The sequence below is a fragment of the Triticum urartu genome, chromosome 6 (genome assembly GCF_003073215.2).
Source record: "Triticum urartu cultivar G1812 chromosome 6, Tu2.1, whole genome shotgun sequence".
In the NCBI taxonomy this organism is placed as follows: Eukaryota; Viridiplantae; Streptophyta; class Magnoliopsida; order Poales; family Poaceae; genus Triticum; species Triticum urartu.
Window position 1 is genome coordinate 549165376 of NC_053027.1, and position 16344 is coordinate 549181719.

Consider the following 16344-nt stretch of genomic DNA (forward strand, 5'->3'; position numbering starts at 1 on the left):
ACTTAGGCGAGTGCTGGACTGCAGCTAAGCCCGCAAGTGGGAGGATCGCTCTTCACTCGGTAGGATTTTTTCAAGCTTAGGCGAGTGCTGGACTGCAGCTAAGCCTCCTAGTGAGAGAACTTAGGCGAGTGCTGGAGTGCAGCTAAGCCCCCGAGTGGGAGGATTGCTCTCCACTCTGTAGGATTTTTTTCAAACTTAGGTGAGTGCTGGACTGCAGCTAAGCCTCCTAGTGAGAGAACTTAGGCGAGTGCTGGACTGCAGCTAAGCCCCCGAGTGAGAGGATTGCTCTCCACACGGTAGGATTTTTATCTGGAGGACATATCTGAGCCTGTCTCCTCGAGGGGATACCAGAACTACTCCAACACCAGAATTGTTCAGCATCTTGGATCCGTCAAAGAACATGGTCCAGTGCTCAGAGTGAACTTGAGTCGGCAGTTGCTGTTCGATCCACTCGGCAAGGAAATCTGTTGTTGCTTGGGACTTGATAGCGTTCTTTGCCTCAAACTTGATATCCAGGGGAAGGAGTTCAATCACCCATTTGGCCACTCGACCAGTTGCATCTCTGTTGTGCAGAATCTCTGACAATGGAGCGTCGCTGACGACTGTAACAGAGTGATCTGAGAAATAGTGTGCAACCTTCTTCGTGGTCATGTAAATTCCATAGACAAGCTTCTGATAATGAGGATATCTCTGCTTTGACGGGGTCAGGACTTCAGAAATATAATAAACTGGGCGTTGAACCTTATAAGCTTTTCCTTCCTCTTCCCACTCGACCGTAAGTACTGTACTGATGACTTGTACAGTGGCTGCTATATAAAGCAGTAGAGGCTCTTTGCTGATTGGAGCAGCAAGCACCGACTGGGTGGAAAGCAGGGCTTTTAGCTCTGCAAATGCTGCATCAGCTTCTGGGGTCCACTCGAACTTGTCTGATTTCTTCATCAGTCGGTAAAGAGGCAGCGCCTTTTCACCGAGACGAGAAATGAATCGACTTAGGGCGGCCAAGTAACCAGTAAGCTTCTCGACATCATGCACACGCACAGGGCGCTTCATTCGGAGTATAGCGCCTACTTTCTCTGGATTAGCATCGGTTCCTCGTTCGGAAACAAGAAAACCGAGTAACTTTCCGCTTGGAACTCCAAACGTGCACTTTGATGGATTGAGCTTGATATCATACCTTCTGAGGTTGGCAAAGGTTTCAGCAAGGTCAGTCAGTAGGTCGGAACCTTTACGTGACTTGACCACAATGTCATCCATGTATGCTTCCACATTCCGACTGATCTGAGTGAGCAGGCACTTCTGAATCATCCGCATGAATGTGGCTCCGACGTTTTTCAAACCGAATGGCATTGTGACATAACAGAAGAACCCAAACGGGGTGATAAAAGCTGCCTTTATTTTGTCAGGTCCATACAGACGGATCTGGTGGTACCCGGAGTAGGCGTCCAAAAAGGACAAACGCTCGCACCCTGCAGTCGAGTTGACTATCTGGTCGATGCGAGGGAGAGGAAAGTGATCTTTCGGGCAGGCCCGATTGATATGCTTGAAATCAATGCACATGCGAAGTGAGTCGTCTTTCTTTGGGACCATGACAACATTGGCTAACTACTCGGAGTGGTAAATCTCTCGGATAAACTCAGTTGCCAAAAGCCGAGCCACCTCTTCCCCGATTGCCTTTCTTTTCTGGACGGCGGACCGTCGAAGATGTTCTTTGACTGGTTTCTCCGCCCTCGACGTGGTACTAGTTTTTGTTGGTCGAATTGTGGTACGTAGTTTTTGCTTTAAGTAGTCCGCTAGGTCCAGATCAACACAACCCCATTGGCCACTCCACCCCAACTCAGTCACTAGTTGACCACGCTGTTTCCCTCTGGCAAATTTGACAAATTTGACCTGTGGATAAAATCAAATCACAGAATGAACTGTCCGTGAAACTATTTCACACGGCTGACCTTTTTGTGTGACGCCCGACATGAAGGCATCACACTACACTGTGCAACGCCTCATAGATAGGCGCTACACGCCTGACCAGCGTTGCACCCAAACTGTCTAAAAATTGCCAAGTTATTGTGCAAAGCCTGAGAGCTAGGCGCTGCACCGTATAGTGTGGCGCCTAGCTCTCAAGCGCTGCATTAGTGGTTGCACTACAAAATGAAGCAACCACTAGTGCAACGCCTAGAAACTAGGCGCTACACTGTATAGTGTGGCGCCTAGCTCTCAGGCGTTGCACACTGACTTAGTAATTTTTGGATCATACGGGTGTGACGCTAGCCAGGCGTGTAACGTCTATCTGTGAGGCGTTGCACAGTATAGTGTGGTGCCTTCATGTCAGGCGTCACACAAAAAGGTCAGCCGCGTAAAATAGTTTCATGAACAGTTCATTTCGTGATTTGATTCCGTTCATAGGTCAAATTTATCAATTTTACCTTTCCCTCTCTTGGTCGCCGGTCGGTCTCTCCCAGTCCCCTGGCCCTATGCACGCACGTAGCGACGAGACAGCGTCGCAACTTTCCAGGGGAGGATGCGTGCGCCGCCGTGCCTGACGGACCAAAGCGCGAAACCTGACGACACTGTCCACCATGCATGCATGCAGCCTACCAGCACTTCCGGTGGCTCCGTTTGATCGGGCATTTTAGTAGCAAGTAATCCAGGAAGGGACCATCATCAACTACTTGATTAAGACACGGCCGGCCCAGCTTTCGTGCAGACATCCGGCCATGATTAAAGGTGGCAAGAAGTCCATTAAGTAAGGCATCCGTCGTCGTTGCATGCATGCACGGGTACGGGTTAGCGACAGCGACCCTACAGACAGAGACATTGTCAAAGCAGAAGTGGTTTTCAAATGGTTTTGGAATTTTAAATTTTGCAAGTCCTGTAGATAGATAGCCCACTCTACTGCCGGAGGGTAGACATGAGTGCAGCAAACACTCGGACGGGTCGTAAAGCAACCGATGTGTATATATATATATATATATATATATATATATATATCTGTTGTAGTGTCTAGTGCATCAAACCACTTCGCCCACTGAGCTACAGCTCCTGCCTCTCTAGTCTATCTCTAGGTACTTCCATCTGAGCTGAGCCTGAAGAGTGATCAAATTGAAGCAGTATTCTCTCAAGCAAATCTTTGACAGGATGAGGAGCTTCGTCTGCTTGTCACTGGGTGCAGCTGTGATCTTGCTTCTGGTATTGGCTTCGGCCATGGAGGCTGGAGCCATCCGACTCGACGCGGGGACCCGGGCCTCAGTCAGCGGCGGCAGTAACCAAACGGCCACTGATGTAAGTGGTTCTGAAATTTTCATCACCTATTGTCTGAATCTCTGAACCCGTTTTCTCAGGATGCTAACGTGCTTGTGTTATTTAAAAATGCAGAAACCAACTATGAACAATGTCGTCGATGTGGTCAAGGCTTCTGCTGGCTCAACAAGCGAGACGAAGAAGAGCGTGGACGTTGCCACGGGTGAAGTTAGGGCGGTGGCGCATAAGATGCCAGAGTTCCATGAGGACTACTACGGCCCGAGTGATCACAGCCCTAGGCACCACTGATGGAGCAAATTCTACACTGTTTGCTTTGTTTGTGTTTCCTCTCTCGATCGATGATCTCTTGTAGAACAGAGTATTTATAGCTAGGTAGACGGTGACGGCTGTAGGCTATTCATGTAAGCTCAAGCAGTGGGCACATGGCAAATAGATAGCGTTGATGTGCTAACATTCTTGGCAATACGAGGTTCAAATTTCAAGCAAGACGTGTGACTGTGTGAGATGTTGTGTGCCTCTTGACCGATCAGTCCTCGCGTGGGCTTTCACCATTACAGATTACAAAACTATCATGATATTGTCACCGACACTTGATGGAACCAATTGGTTGCGTCACAATATCTCACATCAACATCAGGTGGCACTATCACGATATTAGCCTAGATTTTCAGCAACCTGATGACAAGAGCCAATTTGTTGACAGGAAAGTGTGAAAGACAACTCTAATTATATATGTGGATATATATATTTGCAAACTTTGCATAATTTATTGAGAGTTTTTTTCTGCACCAAGCGGTGCAGAGGCCTGGGTTTTCAACATCCTTCCCGGAAAAAATTAATAATTACTCCCTCCGTCTCATAATGTAAGATGTTTTTTGACACTGGTGTAATGTCAGAAAACATCTTACATTGTAGGACGGAGGGAATACAAACAAACAATGTAGTTGCAAGACTCCTGCTTTTTTGAAGCATAGTTGCGAGACTCCTGTTTTCTCTGAAGAGTATTAGATGGAGAATTATTTTGAGTCCATGTACCAGTGAGCATTTTTTTCTCTAAAAAATGCACCAGTGAGCACTATGTAAACTGCCGGTGGTTGATTTGTGGGCAAAGCACATACCAGTTCCGAGCCCATGCATACGAACCCCAAGAGTGGAAGCGTTGCCGGATATGCTGCAGTGCTGTTGGCCAAGTACTGCCGTACTTTACGTCCGGGCAGGAACGGTGTACTAAATTATCGCAAAGCTACGTACAACCACTATTTCGCACATGCTCAATGATAGCTGGATGATTGATTGAGCTTAGCCACCTTTTGCAAGGTAAGGATAAGTGCTGTCACTAAAGAATGCAGTACATGCATGATGTTCTCAAGAGAGGGTCGCAACTATGTAGTTGCAAGACTCCTGCTTTTTTGAAGCATAGTTGCGAGACTCCTGTTTTCTCTGAAGAGAGGGTCGACAAAAAAGGCAAAAAAGAAGAAGAGAAAATAGCATTGTAGTATTATTTTTCATAATCATTAAAAAGCAGGCTAACGTGGTACTCCAATATTCAGCTAGAAATAACATACTACGGCCATGTATTGTGTGTGTTGTGCTCTCTGGTATACTCCCTCCTATCGGAAATAAGTGTCCACTTATTTCCGATCGGAGGGAGTATATTTAGTTCAAACAGGACCAATATGATCACCAGGAAAACAAAATATAGAGCATGTACAGAGCTAGAGCCAGCTACCATTCCAAGCACGCAAAAGCTACATCCAAAGCGTGTCCACAGATTAATCCAACATAACCGCCAGGATTTTCTCTTCTCCCCGTAGATGCTTTCATAAGACGCACGCACGCAGCCTCTGTCAATGCACCTACGTCGTTAGCTAGACTAGACAGACCGGCACCCAACCTTCCAGGACCGGGCAATGCGTGCGGCACCTGAAACCAAACACAAGAACCTAAAGCTTCTTGTGCTTAGCAGTTAATTTAAACTGTTCTAGTGTTTGGTTAAGTACTAAGGAACAAACTAGTGGCTTAAACAAATTGTTCATGGCCCAACTTTTGTGGAAACATCCTCCCATTTAGGGTGGCATGCAAGGACGGTCTCTATATATTCGAGTTATTAGTTGCAGTGATTCAGAGTCATTTGCACTAAGAAATAGTTGTTTAATTTGTATATGCTGTTGATAAACCACTCCTGACAGACATCAGTGCAGCAAACACCGGGACGGGTTGCAAAGCTGAATGCATATATACCATCTATCACGACATTAGATGCATGCTTGAGTTCAAACGACTTCATTAGCCTAGCTAACCTCTCCTCTCTACACCCTCTTCTGAGTTGAAGACTCACTGAAGTATACTCTCCAGCTAGTCAATGACATTGATCTCTCACAAGATGAGGAGTTGCAATTCCAGATACTTGACACTGGCTGCAGCTCTGATCTTGCTTCTGGTACTGATGGCGGACACAGAGGCTGAAGCCATCCGGCTAGATGCAGAGGCGCGGGCATCACTCAGCGGCAGCGGTGGCAACTTAATGCCGTCGATGCAGAAGCCGATTGGGAACAATGTCGTCAACGTGGTCAAGGGTTCTGCTGGCTCGACCAGTGAGACAAAGAGGAGCGTCCAAGTTGCTGCAGATGAAGTTAGGGCGGTGGCGTATAAGCTGCCGGAGTTTCATGAGGACTACTACGGTCCAAGTGATCACAGCCCTAGGCACCATTGATGGAGAAAATTCTTCTTTATTTCCTCTCTTGATCGATGATCTCTGTCTAGAACTGACTAGCTAACTAGGTAGACACGGCGGCTGCAGGCTGCCAGAATTACTTTGTAAAACTCATGTAAGCTCACGCAGTGGGCACATGACATAGCGTTGATGTGCTAACATTCTTGGCAATACGATTTCAAGCAACATATGTGAGTTGTTGCCTGCCTCTTGATCGACCAGTCTCGTGCAGCATTAAAGATTTACAAAGTTCCCACGATTTTCAGTAACCTTTGACGACGACCTGCATATAGAACCACCAATTTGTATCAAGAGAACGGAAGATGTAGTGGTTGCAGTTGTAACAAGCCAGCGAGAGTTTTTAGAGAGAGTTGTGGTAAGTGCATGTGCCAGTCAGCACTATGTACACTGCCGGTGGTTGTATATCTGCCAACCGTGGAAGCGTTGCCGGATATGCTGCAGTGCTATTGGCCAAGTACTGCTGTACTTTGCTATGTCCGGGCAGGACGGCTCACTAAAGTATTCTGATTCTGCATAGTATATAAACCCACTGTTTCTCACACATGCTCAATGATAACTCGATGATTGATGGGGCTAGCTAGCCACCTTTTGGAAGGCAAGGATAAAGGCATCTTCAACGGCGACTCTCAAACCGCCCGCTTACGTCCAGACTGCGCTGTCTGGATCATGAAAGTCATTCAACATGACCCTGTATCAATCGGCGAGCAGTCCGGACCATGATTTTCCCGCAAATCGGAACCAAACGTGGGGGTTTGCAGGAGTCCGGACACGCTAAACATACTCCAGTATTCAGCAAGAAATAACATACTACGGCCATGTTGTATATTGTGTGGGTTGTGCTCTCTGGTATATTTAGTTCAAACAGGACCTATATGATCACCAGTAAAACATATATAGAACATGTACATAGCTAGAAACACCATTCCAAGCACGTAAACGCTACATCCAAAGCGTGTCCACAGATTAATCCAACATAACCGCCAGGCTGTTCTCTTCTACCCGTAGACGCTTTCAGAAGACGCAGCCTCTGTCAATGCACCTACGTCGTTAGCTAGACTAGACAGACCGGCACCCAACCTTCCAGGACCGGGCAATGCATGCGGCACCCCGGAACCAAACCCAAGAACCTAAAGCTTCTTGTGCTTAGCAGTTAATTTAAAGTGTTGTATTTGGTTAAGTACTAAGGAACAAACTAGTGGCTTAAACAAATTGTTCATGGCCGTGGAAACATCCTCCCGTTTAGGGTGGCATGCAAGGACGTACCCTGTTAATTAAAGTAAATTAATGGCAGTGATCCAGAGACATTTTGCACTCAGAAGTAGTTGTTTAATTTGTACTTCCTCCGTCCCAAAATTCTTGTCTTAAATTTGTTTAAATATGGATGTATCAAGTCTCTTCTTAGTATTAGATACATCCGTATCAAGACAAATCTAAGACAAGAATTTTGGGACGGAGGGAGTATATGCTATTGACAAACCACTCTTGACAGACATTAGTGCAGCAAACACCGGGACGGGTTGCAAAGCTGAATGCATATATACCATCTCTCATGAGATTAGATGCATGCTTCAGTTCAAACGACTTCATTAGCCTAGCTAACCTCTCCTCTCTACATCCTCTTCTGAGCTGAAGACTCACTGAAGTATACTCTCCATCTAGTCAATGACATTGATCTCTCACAAGATGAGGAGTTGCAGTTCCAGATACTTGACACTGGCTACAGCTGTGATCTTGCTTCTGGTACTGACAGCGGCCACAGAGGCTGAAGCCATCCGGCTAGATGCAGAGGCGCGGGTATCACTCAGGAGCAGCGGTGGCAACTCAGTGTCGTCAATGCACAAACCGATTGGGACCAATGTCATCGAGGGATCTGCTGGCTCGACAAGCGAGACAAAGAGGAGCGTCCCGGTTGCTGCAGATGAAGTTAGAGTGGCGGCGCATAAGTTGCCGGAGTTTCATGAGGACTACTATGGTCCAAAAGATCACAGCCCTAGGCACCATTGATGGAGCAAATTCTTATTTATTCCCTCTCTTGATCGATGATCTCTGTCTAGAACTGACTAGCTAGCTAGGTAGACACGGCAGCTACAGGCTGCCAAAATTACTTTGTAAAACTCATGTAAGCTCAGTGGGCACATGACATAGCGTTGATGTGCTATCATTCTTGGCAATACGATTTCAAGCAACATATGTGAGTTGTTGCCTGCCTCTTGATCGATCAGTCTCGTGTGGGCTTGCACAATTACAGATCACGATTTTCAATAACCTAATGACAACCTGCAAATAGAACCACCAATTTGTTTGATCGAAAGACAATCCTAATTATTACTTTTTCGATAAAGGGTGCCTTTATTAACTCAAAATATAGCATCAAGTAAATAACAAACATGATGAGCGACACCTGGCCTCTGCATAGCAAGTCCTAGTTATAGATAACAAGAAAGAACGATGTCAAAGTTGAAGACTCTCCTCGCGCCTAACCAGCGGAGTTTTGAGAGAGAGAGAGAGAGAGAGAGAGATGCATACCAACCCCAACAGTGGAAGCATTGCCGGATATGCTGCAGTGTTGTTGGCCAAGGGCTGCTGTACTTTGCTATGTCCGGGCAGGACGGCTCACTAAAGCATTTCCGATTCTGCATAGTATACACACCCACTGTTTCCGACACATGCTAAATGATAACTAGATGATTGATGGGGCTAGCTAGCCACCTTTTGGAAGGCAAGGATAAGTGCTGTAACTAAATAATGCAGTACATGACGTTCTCAAGATGACAGTTTGTACAAAAAAAGGCAGAGGGAGTTAAAGAGGAAATGGCGCCACGGAGGGGGAGGACGAGGAAATCGGTTCATGTAGAAAAAATTTACGGGCAACTCGCATATGGTGCCCACCTTGGAGCATCTCTGATCGAACCCCTATCCTATAACTTTCTAAAAAGAATGTCCAATTTCTTTCAGTCTTGGACACGTACATTTGAAACAAATGCACCATATTTCATCAACAGTATGAATGATTCAAATGCACCATATACAACAGTTCAACTACAAATATACATATAATTCATCCAATCCAATAATTCAATTTAAAACATGCATATACTTCATCCAAAAGCCACCAAATAGATCAAGTTTATCCAAAAAACCACCACATGGTGTGTCTTATGTCTTGGACCAACCCTATCAAGTTCATACTAGACAAAATCAAGCACTCCCATGCCCACCATCACGACGGCCACCACCATCACCACGGCTGCCACCATCACCACCAGGGCATACATCGACTTGCAAAAATCTCATCACGAGTGAGTTACCAATATTGCATTGCCGTGTCATCCATCGTTCTCGGATCCATGCATGAACATGATAGCATGCTCTTCCGCCTTCTTCTCTTTTGCAAGCCTCCCGTCCTCGAGTGCAACCCCGTCTCCTTTGCTTGCACCTTCCTCGCTTCGGCCGCCACCTTTTCACTTCTCATCCTCCATGAACATGAGCTCGGTCCAGCTCGCCATTTTCTCTACCTTCCTTTCTGCTCCAATGCTTTCTTGGTTTCGATCATAGCACAAAGCTCCTCTCGGTACACGTCGATGCCTCCATTTTTCTTTCCCTCCTCTGCAATCTTTTGCCCATCTGGCCTAGTGTGAGGATTTTCATCATGCTCATCGTCAACATCAACCGATATGCTAATTCACTAGTAGAAAAAAGGGCTTTCGTTCGGACCTAGCCAGCCCATTAGTCCCGGTTCTTCCACGAACCGGGACCAATGGATGCATTCGTCCCGGTTCGTGAGCCCAGGGGGCCGGCCGGGGCCTCGTGGGCATTGGTCCTGGTTCGTATGGACCCATTTGTCCCGGTTCCAGGCATGAACCGGGACCAATGGGCCTCGCTCCTGGCCCACAAACATTGGTCTCGGTTCTTGGCTCGAACCGGGACAGAAGGCTAGGCTTTAGTCCCGGTTCCAGCCATGAACCGGGACAAATGAGTTGCCTATATATACTCCGTCGCTGCAGCAGAGCACTCCACAGTGCTCTGCTTTTTCTGGCCGGCGAGGAGAGGGCATTTGGGTGCTCTAGCTCACCTCCTATGCACACGAGGTGTTCGATGAAATGCCCAAGCCACGCTAGTTAAGCTTTCTCCTCTCGAAGCTCGACCTCCAAGCTCCATTTTCCCCGAGATTTGTCTAGGTTTAGCGGTCCGTCACGTCCCGTCCCCGTCTTCACCGCCGTCGATCGCCCGCGCCGATCTCGTCGCCTGCACCACTGTGGTGAGCCTCTTATCTTCTTCTGAAAGAAAAAAATTCTTACTTTAGATAGATACTTGTCTAATTTTCTTACTTTTATTATTGCTTGTGCTTATATAGTGCGATGATTTTGGTATCCGCCCCCGTCGGCCCTCGTCCTGGCTATGATTCGGATGTGGTATATATTATCTTTTATAACTATTTGGTTCATTTATTGTTTATGACAATTATGCCCATCAAGTTGACATAGATTTTATTTATGTAGGAGGTAGTTGAACCGGAAATTCCAACCGACCCTATTGTCGAGAGGTTAAATTTAGTTGAAGAAGAAAACAATTACTTGAAGGAAAAAATAAAAAAATTGAGGAGGAGAAGATGATATTGGAGTTGCATGTTGCGGATGTCGTCGATGATCACAAGATCAAGATGGATGCAATGCGGTTGAAGATGAGAAAGATTAGAAAATGTGTCATTCATACCGAGGCTTGGTATCATTATGCCGTTCGATCAATTTTTACCTTGGTTGTGATTATGATCGCATTTATTGTTGCATTGAATGGTTTCACATAGTTTCAATGTATGGTTTAACTAGATGCTCTGGAGAGCTATATGTTGTTCAATGAGAACTATGTATGTACTTTGTTTTTAATGTGATGATGAACTTCTATTAATTTGGTCACTTATCTATCCATGAGTGCTATATGTACTAAATTAATGATGTAGCTTTGAATGGTGCATTTTATACACGAAGTGCATCCAGTTTTTGCCGTAAGCCTCTCTACTTTCTTGCACATGCTATATGGATGAAATGATGATACCATGCCAACTTCAAACCTTTTCAGAGTTCATTTGTAGTGCTTTTCAATTTTGGGGTCTTATAGCTCAAAATAATCAGTAAATGCATGAAAAATAACAAATAAAGTCAGAAAGGGTTGAAAATTGATGATGTGGCTTTGAATGGTGCATTTTGAACACAGAAAAAGTATGGAGTTGAAATAAGTTCAAAAAAATGAAATCCCTTTGTAACAGACGACTTTCCGTATGAAACCCTGATACTTCGAAAGAGATTGTGCATTTTGTACACGAAGTGCATCCAGTTTTTGCCGTAAGCCTCTCTACTTTCTTGCACATGCTATGTGGGTAAAATGATGATACCATGCCAACTTTCAACCTTTTCAGAGTTCATTTGTAGTGCTTTTCAATTTCAGGGTCTTATAGCTCAAACTAATTAGTAAGTGCATGAAAAATAAAAATTGAAGTCAGGAAGGGTTGAAAATTGATGATGTGGCTTTGAATGGTGCATTTTGAACACAGGAAAACTCTGGAGTTCAAATAAGTTCAAAAAAAATCCCTTTGTAACAGACGAGTTTCCGTATGAAACCCTGATACTTCGAAAGAGATTGTCCGTTTTATACACAAAGTGCATCCAGTTTTTACCGTAAGCGTATCTACTTTCTTGCACATGCTATGTGGGTGAAATGATGATACCATGCCAACTTTCAACCTTTTCAGAGTTCATTTGTAGTGCTTTTCAATTTCAGGGTCTTATAGCTCAAAATAATCAGTAAATGCATGAAAAATAACAAATGAAGTCAGAAAGGGTTGAAAATTGATGATGTGGCTTTGAATGGTGCATTTTGAACATAGAAAAAGTATGGAGTTCAAATAAGTTCAAAAAAATGAAATCCCTTTGTAATAGACGAGTTTCCGTATAAAACCTTGATACCTCGAAAGAGATTGTGCATTTTGTCCATGAAGTGCATCCAGTTTTTGCCGTAAGCCTCTCTACTTTCTTGCACATGCTATGTGGGTGAAATGATGATACCATGCCAACTTTCAACCTTTTCAGAGTTCATTTGTAGTGCTTTCCAATTTCACGGTCTTATAGCTCAAAATAATCAGTAAATGCATGAAAAATAACAAATGAAGTCAGAAAGGGTTGAAAATTGATGATGTGGCTTTGAATGGTGCATTTTGAACATAGAAAAAGTATGGAGTTCAAATAAGTTCAAAAAAATGGAATCCCTTTTTAACAGACGAGTTTCCGTATAAAACTCTGATACTTCGAAAGAGATTGTGCATTTTGTACCCAAAGTGCATAAAGTTTTTGCCGTAAGCCTCTCTACTTTCTTGCACATGCTATGTGGGTGAAATGATGATACCATGCCAACTTTCAACCTTTTCAGAGTTCATTTGTAATGCTTTTCAGTTTCAGGGTCTTATAGCTCAAAATAATCAGTAAATGCATGAAAAATAACAAATGAAGTCAGAAAGGGTTGAAAATTGATGATGTGGCTTTAAATGGTGCATTTTGAACACAGAAAAAGTATGGAGTTCAAATAAGAACTCTCATACTTCGAAAGAGATTGTCTGTTTTGTACACAAAGTGTATCCAGTTTTTACCGTAACCCTCTCTACTTTCTTGCACATGCTATGTGGATGAAATGATGATACGATGCCAATTTTCAACCTTTTCAGAGTTCATTTGAAATGCTTTTCAATTTCAAGGTCTTATAGCTCAAAATAATCAGTAAATGCATGAAAAATAACAAATGAAGTCAGAAAGAGTTGAAAATTGATGACGTGGCTTTGAATGGTGCATTTTAAACACATAAAAACTATGGAGTTCAAATAAGTTCAAAAAAATGAAATCCCTTTGTAACAGACGAGTTTCCGTATGAAACCTTCATACTTCGAAAGAGATTATCCGTTTTGTACACGAAGTGCATCCAGTTTTTGCCATAATCCTCTCTAATTTCTTGCACATGCTACGTGGATGAAATGATGATACCATGCAAAAAGAAAAATAACTAAAAAGCTTTTATAAAACTCTAATATCAAAAAGAATGAACTAAAAAGCTTTTATAAACCTCTAGTATTTTCTAAACTAAAATTATATAAAATTCATGCCACTGAAATTATCAAACTATTTTCTGTTCAAAACATGAAAAGCAGAAAGAAACAAAATAAACTTTAATAAAAAGTAGAAACAAAATAAAATAAATTGAAATTTAATAAAATAAATAAGTAGAAACAAAATAAAATAAAATAAACTTTAATAAAATAAATAAGTAGAAACAAAATAAAATAAAATAAACTTTTATGAAATAAAGAAGTATAAACAAAATAAACTTTATAAAAGTAAAATAAATAAAATTTAATAAAATAAATAAAAATAGCAACAGTAAGGTTTTTTGTTGTAAGTAGATATAAAATAAAATAAATAAAGCAACAAAAAAAAGTGCCAACTACTGGGCCACCACGGCCTGAATATGACTAGAAACCCTACCATGGGCCAGGATTCAGGCCCGCAGAAGGCCCAGTAGGCCCATCAGGCATAGCAGTGACAATTAGGCTTGTAAGCCTGCAATCGAGAGGAGCTCGAGAGGGGTGCGGCAGTGGGGCTTATAAACCACTCCGCGCCCCTCTCAACTAGCGAGGTGGGACTAAAGTTTTGGCCACAGGGAGCACGAGGCCTTTGGTCCCAGTTGGTGGCACCAACCGGTACCAAAGGAGGGCATTCGTATCGGTTTGTACCAAAGGAGGCATTCATACCGGTTTGTGCCACCAACCGATACGAATGCCCTCCTTTGGTACCAGTTGGTGCCACCTACCGGGACCAAAGGTCTCCGCTTCCCGCCCTTTGGGCTGCTGAAAAGAGACCTTTGGTCCCAGTTGGTGGCACCAACTGGGACTAAAGGGGGCATTGGTACCGGTTTGTGCCGCGAACCGGTACCAATGCCATGGGTATATAAGAAAACACTTAGCAGTTTTGATGAAATCCATCACTTCTTCTCCCCCGACGCCCTTGCTCTTCGTCGTCGCCGTCGCCGCCCGACGCCCCTGCTCCACCTTGTCGTCGCCGCCGCCACCGACGCTGTCAGGCTGCTCAACGTCGCTGTCGCCGCCGCCACCGACGCTGTCAGGCTGCTGAACGTCGCTGTCGCCGCCGCCACCAACGCCGTCAGGCTGCTCAACGTCGTCGACCCTCGCGCCCCTGACGCCCTCTTCCCCGACGCGCCCTCGACCCTCGCGCCCCTGCCGGCCCCGACGCGCCGCCCCCTGTGAGCACCAGCCTGCTCCCGCGCCCCTCTCCTGTCCCGCGCCCCTACCCTGCCCCGCCGGCGCCGGCGCCGGCCCCTCCACCGTGCCCCTGGATCCGCCCCTGCGCGGTGCTATTATATTTGTAGATGTTTTTATATGTTTTTTAGAAGTTTTTAGATGCTATTCTTAGATGTTTTTACATGTTTTTAGGTTATTTTAGTTTATGTTTAGTTTAGTCTTAAGATTAGGAAAATTTCGGATTTGTAGTTATATTTATTTAGATGTCTAGTTAATTTAGATGTTGTAATTTGTTCATAAAAATTGTGCACTTTTGTATAGAAACTTTATTTTTTTTCATATGTATGAAAATGTAGAGTGAAAAGTTTTATATATGCAAAAGTTACATTTTCAGAAAAGTTTTATATATCTAGCTAGGAAAGGAAAAAAGAAGAAAAAGAATGAGAGGAAGAACAATTTCATACATAAGAAGAGGAAAAAAGGAGGAGAGGAGGAGAGGAAGAAGAGGAGAAATAAATAAGAAGAGGAAAAAGGAAGAAAAAGAAGAGGAGAAGAAGAAAGGAATAGAGGAGAAGAAGAGAAAATAGAAAATATTTTCTATTTTCTCTTCTTCTCCTCTATTCCTTTCTTCTTCTCCTCTTTTTTTCTTCGTTGTCGATATACCCCGTCCCGATAACTTCGTTTAGTATTAGGATTATTTCATTTTATGTTTAGTTTAGGAAGAAGGAAAAGAAAAAGGAGAAGTAGAGGAGAGGAAGAAGAGGAGAAATAAATAAGAAGAGGAAAAAAGGGGGGAAAAGAGGAGAAGAAGAAAGGAATAGAGGAGAAGAAGAGAAAATAGAAAAATATTTCTATTTTCTCTTCTTCTCCTCTATTCCTTTCTTCTTGTCCTCTTTTTTCTTCTTTTTTTCTTCGATCTTCTCCTTTATTCCTTTCTTCTTCTCCTCTTTTTATTTCTTCTTCGTCTTCTTATTTTTTTATCAGGTATGTCGTTGTTGATATACCCCGTCCCTGATAACTTTGACATGAGGGGGGGAAGGGGGGAGGGGTCGCCGAGGGTTTGAGGGGCAAGGGGCGGGAACTAGCTAGGGTAGAGGGTCAAGGGTCACCAAGGGGTCAAGGGTCACCGAGGGTTCGAGGGTCGAGGGGTCGTCGTATGTTGTCGTTGTCGATATACCCCCTCTCGACCGTGATAACTTATACCACGGGAGCACCCCCCGGCCCTCTCGCTCGACCAAAACTCTCGAGGACACCCAAACCCTAGAGAAAAAAGATGTCGGTCTCCTACCCCCTCTCGCCGCGCCCCTGCCCGATCGACAATCTCTCTTGAGGCCACCCAAATTTACCAAGTTAAAAGAGCATTGTCATCGAGGCCACCCCAAACCCTAGAGAAGCGTCGAGGCCAGGCCACTAATATGATTCCTTATTGTGCTTAGCTAGCTAGTTCAACGTTTGCCACTAATATATCCATCTGTCATGTTTGAATAATAATTGCCATGTTGTAAATATTTGCAGAAACTATGGATCCGCACCCCCGAGACGAAGCACAAGAAGCGGTGTTGGGGGAGATAATCGCACACGGAAGTGATGCCGTCTTGTCGTTTGTCAACGTCACATGCACCGATGGTCTAGGAAGACAGGATGAAAAAGCAGGATACGACGATGATGATCAAACAATGGAGGAGGAAGGACACCGTGATGACGGCTCCGGTGACCGAATGGAGGGGGAAAGACACCGTGATGACAGCTCCGGTGACCGAATGGAGGGGGAAGGACACCATGATGACGGCTCCGGTGACCGAACGGAGTCCGGCCAAGTATATATATATATATATATATATATATATATATATTAAGCACGTGCTGACTATAGCTAATTGATGCATTAATTGTTTTTGGTATGTACACATATTAACTCTCTTCTTTTTCTTCATTTCTAGCCCTCCAGATCGAGCAACACTTCGATAACGAAACGAGGCCCGAAGAGAAAGTTGCGCACGGATGAAAGGTACACGATCGTCGAAATTGATCGCGCTGGCCAACCGATTGAACCCCTCCG

The 16344-nt window shown here is 44.3% G+C and overlaps 2 protein-coding genes across 2 annotated transcripts; both read left to right on the forward strand.

Annotated features, from left to right (window-relative positions):
- The first annotated feature begins 3041 nt into the window (after nt 1-3041).
- LOC125513233 lies at nt 3042-3669 on the forward strand. The gene is made up of 2 exons (XM_048678286.1): nt 3042-3276; nt 3370-3669. The coding sequence occupies exons 1-2, from the start codon at nt 3133-3135 to the stop codon at nt 3541-3543; spliced, it is 318 nt and encodes a 105-aa protein (XP_048534243.1). The 5' UTR covers nt 3042-3132; the 3' UTR covers nt 3544-3669.
- Nucleotides 3670-5638: 1969 nt separating this feature from the next.
- On the forward strand, nt 5639-5968 carry LOC125517318. The gene has a single exon (XM_048682513.1). The coding sequence runs from the start codon at nt 5639-5641 to the stop codon at nt 5966-5968; it is 330 nt and encodes a 109-aa protein (XP_048538470.1).
- The last annotated feature ends 10376 nt before the right edge of the window (nt 5969-16344 follow it).